Here is a 17959-nt window from a genome sequence, read left to right on the forward strand (position 1 = left end):
GGGACGTCCAACGTCATAGCGGACAGGCTCAGCAGAGCTATTCTCATGCCTCATGAGTGGTCTCTGAGTCAAGTAGTTGCAGATCTGATCTTCCGCAAATGGGGACAGCCTTGCTGCGACATTTTTGCCACCCCCTTCAACACCAAATGCAGCAACTACTTCTCCCTTCTTCTGCTTCCAGGTCACTCTCCCAGAGATGCTGTAGTCTGCGATTGGCCCCAGGGACTTCTTTATGCTTTCCCTCCGTTTCCCCTGATACCAAAACTTATACAGAAAGCAATTTCATTGGGTTGCAAGATGATCCTCATTGCCCCCCTACTGGCCTCGACAGATATGGTTTCCGTTCCTGCACAGTTACCTTCTCGAGTAGCCCTGGACTCTTTATCCGATTCCAGACCTACTGATCCATCAATCAGGAGGGCTGCATCAATCCCTTCAAACACTCCAGCTTACAGCTTGGTTGCTCCACTTCCAACCTTAGCCAGGCTTCCCAGCATTTCCCCGGCAGTTCACGACATTATTGTCTCCTCCCATAAGTCTGCCACTAGAAGGACTTATGCTAGCAAATGGAAACGTTTTTCTTGTTGGGCAGAGGCCAGGAACATAGATCCCTTCACAGCCCCTCTCCACGAAATCTTGGAGTTCTTAACAGAACTCTTTCATTCGGGGTCCGCTTCTGCTACAGTCAGAGTTCAATTAGTGGCCATTTCAAATTTTCATGTTGGGTGGTCTAATGCAAACATTATGTCTCATAAGCTATGTAAAGCCTTTCTAAGAGGGACTACTCTCCTTAGACCCCCCATTGAGATATCCCCTCCTCCTTGGGACCTTAATCTGGTACTAACATCCTTGATTATGCCCCCCTTTGAACCTGCAGCGTCCTGCTCCATTAAGATTCTATCTTGGAAAAGTCTCTTTCTGGTAGCTGTTACTTCAGCCAGACGAGTCTCTGAACTTCAGACATTATGCATCCTCCATACTTAGTATTTCATAAGGACAGGGTTGCACTGAGGACTAATCCCTCTTTTCTTCCGAAAAGTCTGCTCAGAAAATAATTTGAATCAATCTATAGACCTACCTGTGTTTTTTCCTAACCACACCAACAAGGCAGAATACAAGTTACATCAACTGGATGTTCACAGACATTTGCATTTCTACCTGCATAGGACAAAGGATATTAGGAAGTCTGACCAACTATTCCTCTCCTATGCTCGAGGCAAACAGGGTCTCCCAGTTTCCAAAGTGACCTTATCCAGGTGGTTGTCTCACATTATTACCTTTATCTATCAACTAAGGAACAAAGACTTGCCTATCAAACTGAAGGGTCATTCTACTAGGACCTTAGCCACCTCTGTAGCCTTCCAGTCTAGGTTGCCCATGGACTCTATCCGTGCCACTGCTACGTGGGCAAATCGTCATACCTTTATTTCACATTACAAGTTGGATTTGGTCTCCAGGAGTAGAGCTAACTTTGGTTCCACTGTTCTGAAGAGTCTGTTCCAATGAGCCACCCAGGATTGTAGGTGCTAGGGACGCTGTTCCAACCAGCAAGAATGAAGGCGAGATTGACAAACTTAACATAAAGAAGTTATGTACCTGCCTTAACGTTCCATGTTAGTTGTCTTCATCTCACCTTCTTTCTTGCGTCCCCCCCTCCATCCCCCAATCCTATTGGACCGAGAAGACTTCAGGTTTCACTGGCTGAGTATTCTCTGGTTTGTTTCCTCTACTGACTTAGAGAATAGGACAGGTATGCTTAACCTTTTGTTTGGAGGGATCCTTTCTATAGCTATGTCTGCGGTTAGCTATTTCAAACGAGATCTGGGTAGCTAGCGCTAGGCATCATGGGATAAGGGGTAGCCTCGAGCCAGTAAACAGCTCTCGAGCTATAGAAGATGGCCGAGTCAGAGCTGAGGGTCGGCTCCGATCCCAACCAGCAAGAAAGAAGGCGAGATGAAGACAACTAACATGGAGCGTTATGGTAGGTACATAACTTCTTTTTCTCACTTTCCTTACCAAATTAAAAAATAATTTAACCAAGATATAACGTGCGTATCCAGTGCCTTCAGTATTTCTGGATCTATCTCCACCATTCTTGCAGCCTTACTCTAGTGAAACTCTTATTGACAGAATTTTCTCATATACAAAAGTGGGCCCTTTCTCATAGCTTCTTGTGACATTGCCTACTGCAAGGAAGAATATCCACCAGATTGAGGAGTTCCTCAAAGTGTTTCTTGCACCTTCTGTCAGAGCATTAGTCCAGCTGAATATTTCTGCAACCTTGCTTAAACCATCCTGGACATCATTGTCCTTTCCACCCCTAGATAAACATCCTGGACATTATTGTCATTCCCACCCCTAGATTACCATGGCCTCACCAGAGCTCTTTCCATACCCTTACCTTCACTTTTGTCACTGTCATAGTCATTGCCTTCTTACCACTTTTTTACTTAGTCAGATTTTCAGACTACCCTTCGTACTTGGCTCAGTAGGCCTCTTTCTTTAACTTGGCAGCTTCTGTCATCACTGGTGTCCACTAATGTGTCTCAGGATTACCCCCATAACAAGCTCCAGCCAAGTGTTGGTCATTTGCCATCACCTTAACTACTAGACTTAGCCAAGGATGCAGCTGACAAGTTTTAATTGCTACAGGTGGGAAACTTAGTGGTAGCAACACTGAGTAGGGTCCGTTAACCTGGCCATCTCCTTACTACCCAACACTTGCCTATCTGATGGACAAATGGGATAATTATCCCCTTCATCAAGGAAGCAGATGGGTACTGTAGGTCTCTTGCCCGGGGTAAAAGGTACCTGTCTCTTTTCCACAAGAGAGGAAAGAAGGGGTTGATTGATAGAAGGAAGGAAGTGGAACCATAGGTCAAGACCCAGAGGATAAGTGAGGGGAATAAAATAAAATTATCTATACATCTCATGAGGCCTTTAGATCAACAAGCCACAAAAAAAATCTCACAAAAAATGGCAGTTTTCAAAATAATAATGTCGATACAGATTATTTCTTATGTGTTTAACCAATAAGCGCATTTCAGTATACTCTTATTTTAACCTGTCCATATTCTCATGTTTTTTTTGCAATGTCCCATTCTTTATAAAACATTTTCAGAATTCTCAGTACATACTGCCAAACCCCCATCCAACAAACACAGTTGTATCTAGATGTCCTGACTGAAATCTGTTGCAGTTTTCCTAATCATTGGGTTATCACTGCTAACGTCCTGGTAGAGTACCAAGCTTTACTTTCCAGGGTTTGCATTCAACAAGTGGCAGCTAGTTGTTGTGTTAACTAGTCTATCCTGTCATACTATTTAACATTGTAAATATTAAATTGCTCTATTTTTGCCAACTTCCGTTTTCTAGGTATTAAATCCCAAATACCCCTACTACTCCTGCATTCAGAAAGAACATGTTAACAGTCTCCTATGCCTGGCTTCCTTTCCCTGAATATACTCTTTTAAATATTTATATTTTAGCTAAGTTTTGCAAGCAACGTCCTGTAGCTTCATAAACTATTAAAGTTTTAGCTTGTTAATCCATTTTAACCATGTTGAAGTCCCCTTCAAATATTCCTGCTTCAAGCTCTCCCACTCATATCTGACATAAGTCTAACTAGCCTCATATGCAAGGCTAGGGAAAGGATAATCATGGACTTGATTAACAGTGACATAGGAAATCTACAGAATGTAGACCCAGCACAATTCACCTTTGTCAAAGACGGGTCCTGCCTGCTCAATTTGGTGGACTTCTTTGAGAAGGTCATCAAAGCCATAGATGAGGGTAAGTCAGTGCATACCGCCTGTCTTGACCTGGCCAAGGCATTTGACACATTACCCCACTTGGGTGTTATAGATAAACTCACAAACTTAGGCATGAACCTCTACATCACCAGATGGATAGCCAAATGGCTCACAGACAAGACATGTTATTGGAGTGGGGGAGACCACATCCAGCCAGATGCCAGTCACCAGTAGAGTACCACAGGTCTTAGTGTTGGGGCCCTCCCGTTTGGGATATACTTCTCAGATGTCAAGGCAAATGTAGATGTCTTTGGCTGACCAAGATTGGTGAAGACTGCAAGTTGGAGGCAATCATTGACTCCCCAAATAATGCTGATATCCTACATAAAGGACTGACGCAGACTAATGATTGCTGTTAGAAGCATGGCCTCAAACTAAATGTGAAAAAGTATATAATACCCTTTTGGAAATAAAATACCCCTGCAGACTACAACATTGATGGCACCCCCACCCCACCCCAAGAGTGGACCCAGTGGCAAGAGATCAGGGTGTTAAGATAGCTAGTAATCTGAACTTTGGCCACCACTTGTCCACAGTGGTGAGGAAATCCTACTATGTGGCTCAACTTAAAGGCAAAGGCATGGCTTCCAGATCAAAGGATGTCATAGTACCACTGTACTCGAACTTCATCAGACCAATAATAGAGTACACATCCTCAGAGGTTTCTCATAAAAAAAATGTAGAGTATAACCAACATATCTTATGCGGACTGATTAAAAGCCCTATCGCTGTATTCAGTTTCCTTCTGATTACTGAGGGGTGATGTATGCCTAACCTACAAGGCAGTCCCTGACCCAGCCCTAATTAAAATATTGCAAATTTGCAAAACTAACTGCACAAGGGTTACCCACTCCAACGACCTAAACCTGATGTCTGACATGAATAGATCATGCTATAGAGACAGATATGTATCCCAGAGATTGTCCCTTCTCTGGAATAGGCTTCCTATTCATATGAAGCAAAGACCTTCCCTAAACATCTTCAAGCGCAGTCTGAACTAATGGATGGGAAACTGCACATTCGCTTCTGGGGTGTGGTGCTCATCTTCCTTATGGACAGAGGCAGTCTGTAAAAATTGTTAAAACCCTGCCTGGTAACCCTTATATTTCCTGTAGGGATAGAAAATTAAGTAAAATCTAGGTAAAACTGTCTAGGCTTGTAAGGGCTGTTGAGCCATTAGCCTAGTAATCTCCTATGAACCTATAATCCTTATTGTAAATATATTTTTATGACTTTCTGCCTTTATGGTATTCATCATTTGATCACTGCTGCAGTAGCTTTAGCTATGAGGTATATCCTACTTAAGGGTACCTTTCACTCACCAGAAGTGTTATCACTTTGAGCAGTGCTGAAAAAAAGAGCAGTTTGAGCACCTAGCCCTTTAGAGCTTTAGTGGCATTGAGGTGCTCTCCTGTTACAGGATTTCAGAAGTCAGTGGTCAAAAGCATCGCTGGGCAAATTTCCCTTCATATATATACATATATATATATATATATATATATATATATATATATATATATATATATATATATATATATATATATATATATGTATATATATACATATATATATATATATATATATATATATATATATATATATACATATATATATATATATATATATATATATATATACACACACACACACACACACACACACACACACACACACACACACACACATACATCCATATTATAACAGCAGACTCCCACCCCCCCCACCCCCTTTAGTTGCCTGCCTGCATTATCCTTAAGTGACCCCAGTACTATTCCCCCCAGGGCTGGGACTGCATCAGTGATGGATTGGGCAGGGGAAGTGGAGTAGAGCGGCCTGCAGTGTCACATACACCTGGGAGGATTTTTTTTTTTTGATATGTGATAACTGGGTAGAGCTAGTGATTTCATACACATTACCACATGCAAGTCGGTTTGCTCCCAACCTCCCACTCCCCCCTCATGTGACGTACCTTTACTGGCAGTCAGTCCCACGATTATGGCACCCCTCCATCACCAGAGTTGTGCCCTGATCATGGACAGAAACCTCTCCTTCCCAGAGTTGGGTGATCCAGTAAAACCTCTCTTTTCCCACACATGCCGTCCCCAGCTCCTCCAATGCCTGAGCTGCTAGTGTACCTTGGGTCATAATAAGGTCTTCATCTTTCTATACCATGGAGCTGGTCCAATATAACAACACTTTTTCAGTAACATAAATTTTCTTCTTAAATGCCATCCTCTAAGTCTTCCAAACTGACAACAGCTTTTCTCAACTTAACCACAGTATCCTTCAGTACATCCTCATTTGCCATGTCATTTAAACAAATGTTCCTAATACTTGAATACTACTATTCAAATTCAGTACCTGCTACCATGTCTTTCCTACACCATCTCCTACATTTATCTTTATTTTACTGTAACTTGTTACCAGCTGAGTCAGTTCTGCCTGACTTCTATCGGTAATCATCTGCATAAGTCACCGGCACTGAAATCTTCATGTTCCACCCTAGAATTCACTCCATGTTCTCACCAAACCATAAATCCCCTAATCATGTGTGGCAGATTCTGTTAATGTAGAATCAGACAACCATGTTTTACTTTTATCCGCAATGAGAAGAGCAACCACAGAACATTCCTATAAGCCACATAACCAGACACTATCCTGTTACCGAACTGCATTGTATCCTTTGCCTGTCTGCATAATTGTACAGCTAACACACCGTGTCTACACCCTATTTTTTTCTAATCACCTAAAACCATTAATTTTCTTATCTTAGTCTTGAATGCTGATACTCAATGACATCATATTTACTTTAAAAAAAATACCCCAGTTCTATGTTTTTCTTCCCTGGTTTCTTAGTCTTCCTTTTTCTCTTCCTCACTCTTTCACTAGTGGAGGCTCCCCTTCTGAAGAACTCCTGTTATTTATTATCCTCCCAGTGCAGCACTTTGCTGGCATTCTCCAATACCATTTCCTTCATCTCAAAATTTTTAGCTTTTGCCACCTTCTTGGATGTTTGGAATTTTCCAAACTCACGTTCAGAATATCTTTCCAGACCTGGTGTTGTCTTCTCTGTCTGTCTTCAGCCTGTGGTTTATCACATCTGACGCCAGCCATATCCATGAGACTTCAATTCGCAGAGCTCCACCTCCCCTACCCACAATCCTCCACTCCCTAGCAGATTCTTCATATCACGTTTGCCACCATTCCATTATGCAGTTCGATCTGTGGTGCCACTTTACATCATATCCTGTGTGTGTGCTTTTTGGTTGTATTTTCTACCTTATCCATTAGAGTATAGTTAGATTAGTGTTAGCTCTCAGCTTATATAGATTAGTTAGGTTTATAGGTGTTGAGTATTTAGGATTTAAAGGTGTGTGTGTGTGTGGGGGGGGGGTTAGCATAGCTTTTTGCTGCCTTAAGAGATTTTTTGATTACCTTGTCTTCTTTCCTTATTGATGTGGGGTAGTTTTTTGCTGTGTGTTACTGTAGTGTTTTAATGTTGGTGTAGTTTACTTATTTTTCCCTTGGGTATGGTAAGGGTTTTAAAAAATGTGTCACTTGTGGGCACAAGCTCCCTTTGCAAGAGAAAAAGTGCAAATATTGCTTGGGGGCTGCCCACCTCCATTCTTCCTGCTTTATGTGTGAAGGTTTCAGGGCCAGGGCTAAAAATGAGAGGAGGGTGAAGCTGGTTTAGGAAGGTCTCCTCCGCAGCAGCCCTTCCCCTTTGGTTACAAAGGGCTGCCCCAACAGGAGCTACCATTCATCTCCTAAGGACTCCAAGACTTCAAGAGGGGACCATAAGACATCCTCCTCTATCTCCATGCCTGGGCTGTCTCCTGGCTTGCCAGCTCTAACGGCCCCAAGAACTTTGGGTGCCCCTGCTGCTTCTGCACCAGTATCAGCTCCAACTCTTTGGAATCAATCACCCTTGGTGCCAACCTTGTGTAAGACTCTGGCTGCCGTGCCCCTTTTGTGTAAGAGGGGCTCCTTCAGTTTGGATAGTTTCCCGCTTCTCACCTACCACTCCACCTGAGATGTCACCAGAGTCTTCTCCTTCCCCTCCCTGGGTCAGAGTCTCTCTGGCACTGATCCAACCAGCAGATTTTTCACCTTTCAAGTGAACCTTCATGCTCTCATTGGCGACTTCATCCACTTAGTCATTGAGGTCAGTGGGCATTATCAAAGCTTCAGATTTGGAGCAGCTGATGAGTTTCTTTTTGCAAGCTGAAATGCATGTAGGCCTTACTCATTCAGGACTGGGATTCATCCCCAGAACCTGAGTCATATCACCCTGGTTTCCTTCCTCAGGCCCTTCAGATACAAGGTCTTTGGGCCTAGCAGTGTTTCCACCTTCGGGGTCAGATTTGAAGTTTTGGCTGTGTTTGGTTCCATCTCCGACCTTGGTCTCTTCAAGTCCGGCTGTACTGATGCCAAGTGGACTTTGGAGCTGTTGCATCATGGCTGATATTTATGGGTCAGGTTTTACAATCTCTACTTTGGATTCCTAACTCCCTGCTCGGGACATCGGCCCTCAACAGCTCGGCTCCATTCTCGACATCAGAGTTGGGAGCAGCTCCCCCAGGTTCGGGCACGTGTTGGGTGTCTTCAGATCCTGGGACTGTTGTCTCCAGGTGGCCAGCTTCCACCTCCACCTTCAGTGTTGTGGAAAAGATGTTCTCTACTAAGGAGATGGATCGGTTTTCTTCAGCAGGTGTTTCCACCCCGTTCTCTTCTGTGCCTGCAACCAATCATCTGACAGCTCCAGGACAGCACATGCCAGTTGGCCTTCAATCTGTCCGCCTTGCTGGGGTCCCTGTTTCTTCCCCTGTCCTTCAGATTCTTCAGAGCAGGAAATCTCAGGCACGATGGTGCAAGAGGAAGTACCAAGACTCCCCCAAGGAGTCCCTCACCAAGGATACTGACCTTGAGGAAGGAAAGGAGTCCGCTAAGTCACCACAAAATAATGCCTCCTTCGGTGATCTTTTTGAGTTTCTTTGCCAGCAAAGGAGCTAGACCACTGAACCCATTTTTCTTTGGGGGGGAGTCAGTATTTTTGGGGGTCTTTGGAGTGGGCCCATTCATGCCCCCTGGGTGGTTCCCCCTCCAGTTGCACTGCAGATCTAGTGTCTTGGAGGGCATGTAAGGAACCCGACAGAGTGGAGCCCATTCCCAAGAAGCTTGGCAATTATTTTTTTCCACCAATTGATTGACAGCACTGGATTAAGAGTCCAGCCATGGATGCGATCATGGTGGCAGCCACTGCAAAGAAGGAACTCTCTGAGCAGAGTTCCTCTGTCCATCCTCCAAACAGGGAGTCTTAGGCTTTGGACTGACTAGGGAAGTGCTCTCACTTTCACTTTAAGGCCACTTAACTACATTAACCACTTGACATGGATTCACAGCAGTCTCTGGAGGTTCAGATGTCTCTGGGCACTCAGTTATCTACTGTTCAGTCTGTTGCCAATTTTTCCATGAGGTTTATTTCAAACACAATCAATGGAGCATCCCAAGCAGCTGGCACTGGCATTGCCGTGTAGTCCATGCTTGGATTCAGCTGTGCAATTTCGTGGGCTGCTTCAAGGCATCCTTTAACGCCCCTTTTGATGGCTGTTCCTTGTTTGGGCTGAATATTAAAGACACTCTTATTTGGAGGGAGCAAGATGGGAAAATGCTGTTCACTGTAGGAGTGTGTTTTGCTGTGCCTCAGCAGATGTAGTCAAGGAGTGAGATGGGGCAAATGTCTATTATTTAGAAATTCGCAGCAGCCTTCCCAGGATGCTCCTTCTGAGGGATGGAACCATAATGGATGCAGCCCATGAGACAGGGGTAGTCATCCAATTCAGGGCTTTGGCGGAGCTTTCTCCGGCGGGCCCTTTCAGCAAACCCGACTGTCCTGGACTGGAGGCAGTTGCAGGTCACTTGGCTGTTCACCCAGAAGCTTAAGGAGGCACATCCAGGGGCTATACCATTCCCTTTCTAAAAATTCCAAGTTTTGGTCACAGATGTCTCCCCAACATTCTACTTTGTCAGAGACAACAGGCAGCTGTAGAAATTCAGAAGCTAATGGCAAATCGAGTTATCCAGGAGGTCCTACCAGACCAATGAGGATGTGGGGTCTACTCAAGGTTCTTCTTGGTGCCAAAAAAGAACAGGGACCTCAGGCCTATTTTGGATTTAAGCAAATTGAATCCTTTCGTGAAACAGAGCAAATTCTGGATTGCCATGGTGCAGTTAATCCTACCTCTGTTGAGGAAGGATGATTGGATGTGCTTGATAGACTTCAATGACTCCTACCATCATATTAAAATAGAGAGATGCTCCAGGAGGTTCTTGTGCTTCCAGTTGGGGGACAGTCATTTTCAGTTCAGAGTCCTGCCATTCGGTCTCATCACCGCCCAGGGTGTTTAGCAAATATATGGCAGTGGTAGCACCATGGCTCCAGCTGCAGGAATTTTCTTATCTGGATTATTGGCTCCTCACTGCCCCAGCAAGGGCTTCTGTAGTCATGGCCTGGAACATCTTACTCCAGTTGTCCAATCATTTGGGGGTGACTGTCAGTTATTAAAAGTCAGGTTTTCAACCTGTCCAGACATTCGAGTTCATAGGCTGCCACTTGGGCGTCATCTCTCAAATTGCCTAGCTCCCGAGTCATCGGCCTTCAATCTCAGGCAATATCTGTGCTGGCCCTTGCAAAACATCCAGATCACATGGTTTTGAAAGTCTTGGGCCACATGGCAGCTTCAGTAAGGTAGGTCCCCTTGGGGAGGTTCAGCCTGAGGGCTCTGCAATGGACTCTCCCATTGTAGTGGTCCCATTTGACTCATCCAGTGGACTTTCCCTTCAGATTGACAAAGATGTGTCGCGATCAGATTAGATGGTGGTTACAGTTGCCCTTATTAACCAAGTTCATTCTTCCTCATACGGCCGTGGTTGTCACAGAAGCCTCCCTTCTTGGGTTGGGTGGGGCATTTCAAACGGAAGACAGTTGAAGGTGCCTGGTCTTTGCGGAGACCAAGATTCACATCAATATCCTGAAGATGAGAGATGTCTTCTTTGCATTGCAGCTTTCAGGATTTCCTCCCCAGCAGTGTGATTTCAATCCAGTGGGACAATATGTCTGTTGTCTGGCAAACTTGGGGGAGGGGATATACACTCTTATCCTCTTTGTTGAGAGGTCATGAGGATTTGGCAGTGGGCAATCTCTTCTCAATGGTGTCTGATTGCAACACACATCCTGAGAAGGTCCAACATTCTGGCCAGCAGTTTGGACAGGAATATTCTTCCTCACAAGTGGTTTCTGAATCCAAGAGTTGCAGCTTGGATTTTATGCACTGGGGCACTCAGCTCATTCTCTCCAACACCAAATGCAACAGCTATTGTGCCTTAGTCCTTCCTTGGGGACAATCACCCACAGATACTCTATTGTATGCTTGGCCCCCAGGTCTCCTTTACACTTATCCTCCAGTTCTCCTGATACTCAAGTTTCCTCAGAAGGCAGATCATTGCAGAGTGACAGTGATAGTCATAGGTTCATTGGTGGCCCTGGAGCCTTTACAAGCCTAGCCCATAGGAGTACCCTGGCATCGTGCCACCTGACCTTAGTTCCCAGTGCCAATGTCGAGTAAAGCCACTGGAGTGATCCCTGGGGTGAATTTTCAATTTCCCATCCACTCATCAAGATTTCTGTTGAAGAGGGCTAGTGAGGTGCTCTGCTTGATATGTATGGGAAGTCTGTTCCATAGCATGGGCAGTCTCTGGGTTATGAACCTGTCCCTCCAGCATGTTCTGTTGATTGTGGTAATGAGGTTAAGGTCTCTGGAGCATGTGTCGCAGAGGGATTGGGATTTCTTTAGATGTAGCATTTCTGACAGAGCTGGGTCAGACATGGCTTTGTAAGTCAGCAGAGATAATCTCTTAGTAGGTGATATGAGACAGAGAATAGTTGGAGTTTTTTTGGTCTGTCCATATAGGACATAACTCCTTTCTGGCCTCAAAGTGTTCCCTCTTCTGTTGCCTCTTCTGAGATACCCTCCTTGGGTTCTAGATCCCACTCCAGATCTCCTTTCTCATCCAGTGGGTCTGGATCCTCCCTACCTGCAGTTCCTCAAGTTAACCGCATGCTTTTTCCAGTTCTCTTGATGGCCAGGAATCCCAAGCTGTTAGACAGTGCTGTGCATATTTCATCCTTGACCCAAAACTTATCTACTAGGAAAGTGTACATTGAACAGTTTTGGCAGACTCTTGAAGGTTTAATTCCTTTTCCACTCCCTTAGAGTAATTTCTAGATTTTCTCACTGAGTTGTTTATTTCATGCTATAGTTTTTCTGTGATGAAGGTACAGCTCCTCCTTTTGAACCTTCTGCTGCGTCAGACCTATAGTTCTTATCTTGGAAGATCTTGTTCCTGGTGGCTGTTACCTCGGCCAGGAGAGTGTCTGAGCTACAAGCTCCTGGTACTTCTCCTTTTTATTTGGTGTTCCACAAAGATATTGTCTCCCTTTGCACCAACCCTTTTCTTGCTATGGTAGTCACTAGGAGAAGTTTGAATAGGTCTTTTCACCTTCCTGTATTTTTTCCTAATTTTTCAAACAAGGGTGAATCTGCTGCATTGTTTAGATGTGTGTAGACAATTGAGATTTTAACTGGGCAGAACAAAATCCTTTAGGAAATACAATCAGTTGTATATTTCCTTTTTGAAATCCAGATTAGGTACCTCTGTGTCTAAACTGATGTTAACCAAGTAACTGTCAGAATGTTTTTTTTTTTTTTTTGGTTCTACCTTGAGAGGCAAGACTTCACATGCTAATCCGAAAGGTCACTCCATTAGAGCCATTGCTACTTCTATGACTTTCTTTTCTAGAGCCTCCTTAAATGATGCTTGTGCAGCAACTACTTGGGTGGGCCCTCATACCTTTGTTTCTCACTACAAGCTGGGCATTCAGTCTAGGTCCAGAGCTGCTTCTTTCTCCACTCTGTTGCGGAATATCTTCCAGTAGATCCTCTCAGGAGTTTTTACATGGCTGGGGACACTGTAGTGCAGGTTGAAGACAGACTGAGAAGACATCAGATATGAAAGACCATAAAGATAGTTATGTGTTGTCTGTCTCCATCTGGTTCAACCTTCCCCCACTCCTGCACCACCTTTTTACTGAGTCTTTTCACTTGAGGTGACTTAGTGGGGGAGGTTCGATTGTTCCCTTTTTCTTGGAAGTCCTTCATCGTCCTCCTTTATGTGGGAAATGTAATTTGGAGCTAGATTGAGAGGGGGCAAACCTGATCTGAGGTATCTGCTAGTGAGCAGGGATTTTGAGCAGAGGGAGGCAGAGCCCAATGAGTTGACGTCTTGTGGATTTGGCTGGACTCTGATCTGGTAACCTCCAGGTTGAACCACATGGAAACAGACAACACTGATCTATCATTATGGTAAATACATAACTTTCGTTTTCACATCCTTAGTTCTCTTCATCTTCACTGGTGATTTCCTTCCCTTTACTCACATTTTCCTTACCATCTGATAAAACCATTACCTTTTCTCTGTGGACAGTCTGTCCAGAAGCATTCTGTAGGATCAAATCTAATGTATCATGCCTGGTACCATGTAAATAATCTACTTTTAGCTACCCAAAATAATGAACAATACCTTTGTAACTGTGGATGTATAAAATACTGGAGAATATGTAAAAATTTGTCCATCAGCTATCTTAAGTCCACCGTAGCTGACTAGCCTTGAGTCCAGGCCCCCATTGGATTGAGAATCTTTCTCATATCCAGTAGTTCAGAACAATGTTTTAAAAATTCAGGTTTATCTTTTATTCTAAAATGCACGAAAGTCATTTTGCTTCTAGCACTCCTAGAAACGTTTTTTTGTTTTTGTTTAGCAGTTGTAGAATCTTATGAAAATATCTATAACCTTCCAAAGTTTCTGTTAAAAATGTCACCACAATCTAAGGCGGTATTTAATTTTTTATGATGCACCATAGTACTCTTCATTCTTTCTGTTATTTAGTGGGTGCAAATGCTGAACTCTAACAGCCAGCACCTCATGTCTGTGGTGAAAAAATCGTAGGCAGCATAGAATAGGAACACAAAAGATTGTGCTCAGCCTGTGTACCTGTTTTAGCAGCTCCTGTGATTGTAACTTTCACATCACTTTTTGCTGAAAACAGCCCTGCAGCTGTACATCTAAAGGCTGTTCCTTGCTGCGCTGTAGAACATTGTGAGTGAGTGACTGACTACTGTAACCGTCTCAGATCTCTGGTCATCCTCATTTGTCAAATGCTGTAAATAACTACCCTTCTGGGCTCTGGCCATAATGTTGCTTCAGAGCACACTTCCGAGGCTCTTTGTTTTTTGGGGGGGTCACACTTTTTATACATTTCCAATAAAAAGTATGAAGTTAAACCTGTCTTGAACTTAATTAGTTGTATCCATTTTAGACTATGTAGTTTCTGAACATGTCATGGTCATCATTGCTATTCTCTGATGTGCTTTCACCATCCCTTGGTACTATGTGATGCCCTGCACCCTGACAGAAAATACTGTTGACCTTACACCTTACAAAAGTACTTTTTTATTGAGTTGGAAACTGGATTTAAAGCTCTAGGGCCATATGTATGCTATCATTACCCACCTTATGGTAGTTAGGAAGAAGGCTATTAATCTTAGGTGAAAGTCCAAATGTAAACCAGGATGGGATATGGTTCTGAAAATTATGAAAGCGATAGAAAAGTTGAAGTCCATAATATTGTAGAAGAGCATCTGGAAAATAATATTAAAATGGTAGACATGGCAGGCAGTGGCTGAAATGAACATTCAAGAACAAGGATGTAGCAGGTAATAATCAGAAAGTTCAGATAAAATAAGATGGGGGAGACAAACTGAGACAATATGGACAAATCAGAATGTAAGCCAGGATGGGATTAGATTCGGAAAATTATGAAAGAGATAGAAAAGATGAAGTTCAGAACACTGAAGAAGATCAGCTGGAAAATAACATTAAAATGTTAGGCATGGCAAGCAGTGGCAGATATAGACATTAAAGAGCAAGGATGTAACAGTTAATAATCAGAAAGTGTATATAAAATAAGATGGGGGAGAGAACTAGGATTGATAGTAACTTATTCACATTGTTATAGTAGTTTACTCCCAGTTTTGCATTCTTTCTTGGACTCTTATAGTCAGACTTAACTTTATTTCTATAAGCTGCTTATTACTTATTTCATGTTGTTTAAGTGGACTTCATTTGAATGTGACCATTCTACAACCTGTTAAAATGATAGTTAATTTCATTCCCAATCACAGATTTAGTTTGCAGCCTGAATAAGTCTTTACTTGCAGCTTATAAATTAGTGAGCATGGGAACTTCTCCAGCATCTTTGCCAAATTTCCCCTAGTTAATATTAAAATAGGCTATGTCTAGTGTAACTAGCTAGGTCAACAAAAAGAAATAAGCAATTTCCCCCACCCAACTGGTGCCTCTCTCAAAGGACATCTCTACAGTAGAAGAAAGACCACTCCCTGTCAAGATGTCTGGTTCTAGACCAATGCTGTTTGTGGAGGTAAGAGCAATTTAATTCCTAGCTAGCAACTTTCTACCTGCTGCTCAAGCTATATCTACTTCTTAAGTAGTTAGTTTGACAGTCCATGTCCTAAGAGCCAGTTTCCATTGCATGGATCTAGATCATTCCATCCTAATCTACCTTGCTGTTGCCTACCATTCAACTGACACTGTATCTACCTCCTCCATTCAAATGTTTGGCAAGCTTGCACCACAACTCTACACACCTTTTTCAAGCTAAACTGAGCCAGATTACTGGGGGTCATTCTATATGGGTGCTCACTGGTGAGCACTATGCCCATTTATGGCTCCATAAGTGGTTTTCTTTATCCCTCATTCAGGTCATGTTCAACCATCATCCGTGTAATTTTTTCTGTTTGTGGCTTGCTTGGCCCCTTCTTTCAGACCAGTTTGCCAAGGGTGACTGTAAGTAGCATGTTGCACATTATGTTCTACACACAACTAAACATTTCCACTTCCAGTAAAATGTTCTATAAGATCGAGATTAGCTTTAAGTAATTTTTATATTGTGTGTGTGTGTGTGTGTGTGCGCATTTCAATTATTTTCAGAAGTTGATAACCTCATTTAAACCAGCTGCTATTTCATATCAGTTTTGAAAGTTGTCCTGAGATAATTTTTCCTGAATTTTGTTTTCTAGGAAAAGTAGAACCATACTGCAGCAGTGACTTCTCAGCTGGTGCTTTGTTTCCAAAGGATGAAGAGACAGATGAAGTTGATGGCATGGCTGACTATGACATACTGCCTTCCCTTCTAGAACTAGCACAAGAGGCGTCAGATATGACCTTTTACCCCAGTGATTTGCCAGACTTTGATACAGACACATTGGCCTTCTCCACACAGAAGACTAAAATGGGGTGCAGTTAAGCGCTTGTGTTCTTTGTTGTGTACTGCAAGCACTGCTTGTATAATGACCTACTGGGGAGTAGCAGAAAATTTTTCATCTGTCACTACAGCTGCAGCCCTTCACTAAGAACTTTTTATGAACCCTACCTGCCAGCTGCAGCAATGTTATATAAGATGCAGGCTACAAGATGGACTGCAGCTTTGTGGCTTGTTTGCATATCTGTTGGGGAATAGCAGAGCTTTAGCATTTATTGTACAAGAAAAGAACATTCTTGTACTCTCTTTTATTGCTGTCTTGTACAATAAAGATGAACTCAGCTGTGTGTCCCACATACATAATGCAGGATTATGGAGTCAGAGCTATAACTGGCTAGCATGGTGAAGATATCTCCCAAAACATTCCATCTGTAAAACAGCTCTTCATAGAATGAAACTGGAATTAAGTACGTTAGTTAAGATAATGACTTTCAGATTGTTAACAGTGTTATGTAGGGAGGTATATAGTTCTAAAATGCACACCAGTGCCTTCATTTAACCAGTTTTGAGAACCTACCTGACATTCATCAGTGTGGCACTCAGCCATTCCTTGTAGTGTGTTAATTACATCTGTAAATATTATGTAGGTAAGCAGAGTTGTTCAAATTCAGCCACAAACTGAGTGTGAATGCACGTGCAGGTGTGCACTTATTCACACCATGAGTTGTCAGTAAGAATAAATAAATAAAGAAAAGAAAAAGTAACTTTAGATGTGTTTAGTCTGTACTTTGCTTCTCCCTGTCCTGTCACCAGATCTGAGGTGTTTTTCCCTTCTATATGAATCTGTGCATAGACACGCAAGTCAGAGCATCCTACAATCCAAATATCCACTTCTGTATATTTTCTGCAGGCTGTAATTGTTATTTGCCATTTCCTTTGAAAAGAAAATAAATTAATTGTTCTTAATTTTTTTACTTTTCACCTTGTTTGTATGACAGAGAAGTATTTAAAGAAATGTTTTTTGCCTCTGAACCTTTCTTCATGTAAATATGTTAATTCCTGTGAAATACTTTCAGGTTTCTTATTAATTTTTGTCCTACTCTTTTCTTTAGCATGACATACATGTCAAATCATGTGATCTTTACCTACACCTAGTCTCACCTAACCATTTGTCTCCGTGTATTTTGGCCTGCATTGTAAGGTCTTTTTTTGTTTTTTGAAGAACAGAGTCCTTATTAACTAGTATCACAAGATCACCATCTCACTCATCCTGATAGCCTTTTCCATTGTTTTTCTTGGTGATTCTTAAGTTTTTGACACTGTTTGGATTTCTAAGACCCATGGTCCCAAGTAATTCCATTTTCTGATACTGAAACTCTGCTCCCATTTTTGTATAGTTTCTTGCTTCTTCAAGCTTATGTTTATCGTGTAGCCCCTAACCAGCACTACACTATGTCACTTTGTTTTAAGCATCCTCAAATAGAGGTTTTATTTAATTTGCTGCTGTGTTAGCTAAAGAGAACTGATTTAAAGTAAGCTATAAAGCATAAGAAAACTGCCTCTACATAAACCATAAGAGAACTGCTTATATATTGTAGCCTTTGTAGCAGTAAGGGGCACTGAATGATTACAATTTGCAAAAATTGCCACCTTGAAAGGTAGTACCTGATAGTTGAGGCTTTCTCCAGTTAACTATGCATTGTAGAATGTTTTAACGTTTACAGACCAGAACACACCAGTATAACATAAA

The 17959-nt window shown here is 42.6% G+C and overlaps 1 protein-coding gene across 1 annotated transcript in view; it reads left to right on the forward strand.

Annotated features, from left to right (window-relative positions):
* The window catches only part of LOC122787314 (heat shock factor protein 1-like), a 592645-nt gene extending 575470 nt beyond the window's left edge, over nt 1-17175 (forward strand). Inside the window, exon 12 of the mRNA XM_044053959.1 lies at nt 16028-17175. Coding sequence (XP_043909894.1) covers nt 16028-16254 — 227 coding nt within the window. The 3' untranslated portion in view covers nt 16255-17175. The remainder of the gene's footprint in view (nt 1-16027) is intronic.
* The last annotated feature ends 784 nt before the right edge of the window (nt 17176-17959 follow it).

Source organism: Protopterus annectens, chromosome 13.part0, assembly GCF_019279795.1.
Source record: "Protopterus annectens isolate FY-2018-M chromosome 13.part0, PAN1.0, whole genome shotgun sequence".
Lineage (NCBI taxonomy): Eukaryota > Metazoa > Chordata > Ceratodontiformes > Protopteridae > Protopterus > Protopterus annectens.